Source organism: Diadema antillarum, unplaced genomic scaffold (assembly GCF_040938485.1).
Source record: "Diadema antillarum isolate AM-2024a unplaced genomic scaffold, OU_Dant_1.0 scf00000157, whole genome shotgun sequence".
Taxonomy (NCBI): Eukaryota; Metazoa; Echinodermata; class Echinoidea; order Diadematoida; family Diadematidae; genus Diadema; species Diadema antillarum.
Genome location: NW_027271046.1, coordinates 337,501 through 343,054, shown reverse-complemented (window position 1 = coordinate 343,054; position 5,554 = coordinate 337,501). Strand labels below are relative to the sequence as shown.

At 37.2% G+C, this 5,554-nt stretch overlaps 1 protein-coding gene across 1 annotated transcript in view; it reads left to right on the top strand.

Moving 5' to 3' along the window:
- The first annotated feature begins 406 nt into the window (after positions 1-406).
- LOC139722090 (DNA excision repair protein ERCC-5-like) overlaps positions 407-5,554 on the top strand; it is an 18,997-nt gene continuing 13,849 nt past the window's right edge. Inside the window, exons 1-4 of the mRNA XM_071633411.1 lie at positions 407-468; positions 2,851-3,036; positions 4,143-4,309; positions 4,890-5,005. Coding sequence (XP_071489512.1) covers positions 2,949-3,036; positions 4,143-4,309; positions 4,890-5,005 — 371 coding nt within the window. The 5' untranslated portion in view covers positions 407-468; positions 2,851-2,948. The remainder of the gene's footprint in view (positions 469-2,850; positions 3,037-4,142; positions 4,310-4,889; positions 5,006-5,554) is intronic.

Here is a 5,554-nt window from a genome sequence, read left to right as displayed (position 1 = left end):
GGTTCCGTCATAACGTACGCATGGCTCTGTCATTACGTATGCATCGTTCATTCATTACATACGCTTGGTTCTGTCATGCGTATGTAATGGCAAAACCACGCGTGCGTTATGACAGAAGCATGCGTACGTTAGGAATTTCATTGAAAAATAATAGCAAATGTCCCATGCGTATGTTATGAAAGAACCATGCGTACGTTATGAAATAAGCATGCGTACGTTCTGACATGTATGCGTATGGTTTGGCACGCGTTTTGGCGGCGATGGCCTTCTATAGGCTTAGGGTGATGTCGCAACAGTTTTTAGACGTACAACGTACACTGTACACGTACAAATTACTGCTAAGGCATGCGGTAAACACACACCGACCGGCTCGCGCTCGGTGACAAGTCAAGTGCCACTGCCAGTGGTAGAGAGTGCGAAGTGAGGGAGATCTATCTGTATCTCAGAATTTGAATGTCTGATCTCACGGTAAGATCATCTGTTTTTGATATCAGCATCAAGGGAGCAAGGTCCAAGGAAGGGTAAAAGGAGGTCTAAAATTTGATGGCGTTATAAAGATTGGGATGGGAAGGAAGCGCTTGCGAATATACCAATATAAAATGTAGAAACCGTCTAGAAAACTGCGTGGGACTGTTGAGTGTTTTGTAAACAAAAAGTGAGCGCCCAATCGGTCAAACTCACTGAACTGTTTTGTCCGCTGGCTGGCACGTTGTTGCCGTCGTATTGTGTAATCCGACATTCTCTACCATGCCTACTTGTACTGTGCTGGCAGTAGTTATATAGACCAAACAAAGACTGCACAGTAGTATTTTAGTTTTACTTAGACTCTAAGGTAGCCTACTAGTACGGTACTAGCACATCAGCAATCTTCTCTACTCTAGCTAGACATGCTAGATCTAGACATAGATTATCAGTAGATAGGGTCTACAACTTGTCTACAACCTACTGTATAACTGTTAAACTAACACAGAGTATCAAACAGATAACTAGCTGTTAACGTTAGATATCTAACCCTGTGAGTAGTGGTTCTAACTTCTAATGTTTACTACATGTTCCTTGTGAACAGGTCATCCAAACCCAATGCTGTAAACGTGGCTAATTTTAATTTTAAGTTTGAGCTTGGCTGGGTGAAATGCATTTTAAAAAGCCATAATTTTGGTGGAACATATCATGACGTGCTAAAATTTTAGTACCGGGTATAGTAAAATTATGTTTTTATTTTCATACTTGTTTCTGGTCAAGCAAAATGCACAAAAATTTCCACTTTTACACTTGGTAAATGAAGGCTTGTAGGCAGTTCCCCATTTATTCTTTAGATTTATGAGCAGTTTCTTGAGTATAGTTGGACCTATTAAAGTATTACTAATGAGGATTTTCTTCAATTCTTTTTCCCGGGATCTGTTTCCTCAGGTTATTACCTGTATCCCCCTAATTTTTTATGCCTCCGCCACGAAGTGGTGCCGGAGGCATTATGTTTTCGGGTTGTCCGTCCGTCCGTCCATCCTTCCGTCCGTCCGTAATGAATTTTGTAGACAGGGCCGGTAACTATCAAAACCTTTTGAGGTATCCTAATGAAACTTGGCATGTATGTGTACGAGGTGAAGTTGTGCTTATCAACTTTTGGGTGCACATACTCAAGGTCAAAGGTCAAAAGGTCAAGGTCAAATACATAAAATTTCACTTTTTCCACCATATCTATGCAATGCCTGAAGATAGTTTCTTGAAACTTAGTGTATACATGTATTACCCAATTATGATTCTCTGGTGAAAGTTTGGGTCATGAGGTCAAAGGTCAAAAGGTCAAGTAAAAATATTAAAACTTCACCTTTTTTCACCGTACCTTGGAAATTGTTCAAGGTATCTTCATGGAACGTACTAGTATACATGTACTGACTGGCAGTGATTATCTAGAGAATTAAGGGTTTATGGGGGTCCAAGGTCAAGGGCAACACTTCAAAATTTTACTATTACCCTCATGTTTATGCAATGGCAGCAGGATTATTTATTTTTACACTTAGTGTATGCATGTATAACCTAATAGAGATTCTCTGGAAAGTTTTTTTTTTTCTCTTGTTTTTGCCTCAAAGGTCAAAAGGTCAAAGATCAAGTGAAAGTGCTGAACTAATTTTTTCCTCCATATCTCGGAAGTGGCTCAATTTATCTTGAAACGTACTACATATTTATGCATGTTCTGCCTGACAGTGATTATCTTATGAATTTTAGGGTCAAAGGCAAGATGAAAACGGTAAAAATTTACTATTCGATACAGAAATTGCACTTTTTCTCGATACCTTGAAAATTACTCAATGCATAAACGTATGAATGGGTCAAAGTCAGGTTAAAGTCCTTAAATCCCAAATACATGCTCTCCTATTCATCCAATTAAACCTAGGTCAAGGAAGGTGAACATTCAACACATTTGTGACAAACTTGTTTTGCCAATTTTGTGAAAATTTAATCACACATTGTCCACATGTACTAGACCTATTAGGAGAATCATGCATTATGGCTGAGGCATACCAGTCGCCATAGCGACATTTCTAGTCTTGATTTGTATGATCATCATGTTCGAATGTTCCAGCGTATTGTGCCCCATCCCACGTGTATTTGTTATTTTATATGCGAGAAAGCCGTTGCGCGAGGGTGGTCGATCTAAAAAAACGTGGTCGATGAGTAGTAGACTTACTATACGGTACTAGTAAAGATCTGTCATTGATTCTTAGTAATGGATATGAGACCAAAAAAAAAGGTAAAATCAAATTAAATCAAATCAGACTAAGTTCATACACAACTGATGAGTATAGAACCTACCTTGTATTTTATGACTTTACCCCTTTCATCAATTTTTAGGAACACACCTTAAAGGAAAGGTGATGACATTTTAATTACTTGAGAGCCAGAGACGAGAAGGGATGCTGAACTGAAGAAAATCTGATTGAGGTCTCAACATGGGAGTGCAAGGATTATGGAAGCTCCTCGAGTCAACGGGGAGGCCTATTAATTTGGAGTCATTAGAGGGCAAAGTCTTGGCAGTCGATATCCTTTTTGTTCTAACTTTCATCATAGACTTACAGCCAGAAGCTAAAAGGGACTGTACAGTATGTCTACTGGTTGAGGTGAGGATTCAGGTTTAAGTAACATTCCTAAGTGAGATAATGAAAAACATCTTATGAAATATGAAAGAGCATGTAATTTTAAGAAGGGTTCAACATTTATTTGATGAAAATTGTTTTTCAAAGGGCTGAGATATAAAAAAAAAAGTGATAATGATAAAAGGCGACAGGCCACGCCTTATTAGGATCTCTTTGTTTCACCCTGTTTTTGGATATCGCAGCCATTTCAAAACCGATTTTCATCAAATAAACTGTTGATTCCCCTTAGAATTGCATGCTCTTTGACATCTCATAGAGTGGTTTCCCAATATCTCGCAAAACGTTGAAAGCTAAATCCTCACCTCAACCAGAACTGTACAGAAAAGAAAGCTTATTGTTGTTGTTTTTTCAGGAATAGTTCTTAGTTTTGATTAAGTTTTTATTGTCATACAAAACAAGCAATAAAGAAGATTTGCATAAAGCTTATCCTTTTTTTTTTAGATTAAAAATAGATAGATAAAATTGTGTGAGTTAAAATACAATGTATGATGGTACCTGCCAGTTACAGTGTGAAATCACAATTAGAAATGATCTGTTAATGTGGTTGACTGAAAGCAGACATTGGTCAAATTTGCTGGTAAAATATCAAATGAAATTTTGAAGAAAGTTTTGCAAGTTGTGTCATCTATTCTGCCATAATTGCTATTTCTTTTAGTGCATAACACATTAAAATGCAGTTAATGCTGGCATGGATTTCCAAAAATTTGTAAATCTCTTTATGCTTACCTATGTATGTACAGCAAAATTTTTTGTGTTTTTTTTCTTGAATTCGAGAAGTGACTTGATAGTATCTCCAGAAGATTTGCGTGAATAATACATTTAAGGTATGACCCCGGTTGCTGAGATAGTATTATTCATGTGATTTTGCCAATTTCTGTATAAAATGAATATTGAGGTATCCCAGGTGAGTATGGTGATGTTAGCTGTAATCAAGGGTCATTCTAGGTTGAGGACTCCTGTATTGTTTCCTTGACACATGACCTCTCGTACATGTCAGCATCTGGCTGAATCAAGCAGTGTTGGCTGGCTACAGCAACAGTCCTGCTAACCCCCACCTTCAGGTCCTGTTCAGTCGTATATGCAAGTTGCTCTTCTATCGCATCAAACCAGTTTTTGTTTTCGATGGAACCCCTCCACAGATTAAGAGGCAGACACTGGTAAGATTCAAAGAATCATTGAGACAATTCCGTACATATGTTTTATTTGATGTGTGAACAGAAATATGTTAAAGGCATAATGTCTATATCACCTCTCCATGTAGGTGCCTGTTCCATTATGAACAAATATAATATTTTGTATATATGAGAGATATACATCTACTTTGTATGGTATACTGGTAGTTATGCAACACTTTAGACACAGCTTGAGGGCTGTGTCAGAATGATTATTGAAGATATCTTAAGTTATATGACAAGGGGTATTTTGTCCAAATTTGTTGGATACTGCATCACTTTTTCTTAATACTGTAGTAATGATAAAAATATCCATGTGATACAGCATTATCATTTTTATGGATTTAGTCATTTCGGAATATGGAAAATAGTTGCTTGGCTTCTTGCCAGCACTTTTGAATGTTTAATGTGAATTTTTGTTGTACTTCATTTCATCACATTGTGAATTGTGTTGCCTTGTCTATGTTCTATGTATGCAACAGACTAAACACACCAGAACCAAATTTCAGTACCTGATACATCTTGACTGTACAAGCAGGAGTGATGAATAATCTTTTCTTTTCAGGCTGCAAGACGGCAAAGGAAGCAGCTTGCTGCAGCCCAGTCTGAAAATACTTCTGAGAAGATCATCAAGAATTTCCTCAAAAGCCATGCAGTCAAAGCTGTGATGGAACAGAATGGGTAAGGCCAACACATCACTATCTACCGGAGATTACTTTAATATTCGCACGAGTAATATTTCGCACTCAGCTGGGTAAGATGAATTTCGGATGATTTTAATTCTGCGGAATCGAGACAGTCATTGGAGGAATGTTTGATTTGCACGTTTCTATTTTCTTGCTGAAATCTGTTCGCGTGAAATGCATGAAAATTTCCACATTACAGGACCGGTATGGTATATTGCTAGTGTTGAAGTTAGCTAGAATAATGACTTCTAAAGGCATAAACAGATGAATACAGTGAGCAGCAGGAGTTTTAACATTTCCTGTCAGTTCAAGCAAGTGATGTGTTGCCAGCACTGGCTAATTTTGTGTTGATGGTAACAACGTTGAAGGAATCTTAATAAATGATTTAGCATATGAAAATTGAAAATTTAAATGACATTGTAGCTAAATATGAACAGCTACTCATAAACTCTTTCCTTCATTTTCCTTTCATACAATGTAGTTTGAAATTAATGAAATTAAACTGATAGTGTAATCTGGAATGTTTATCAATATGGTATAGAAT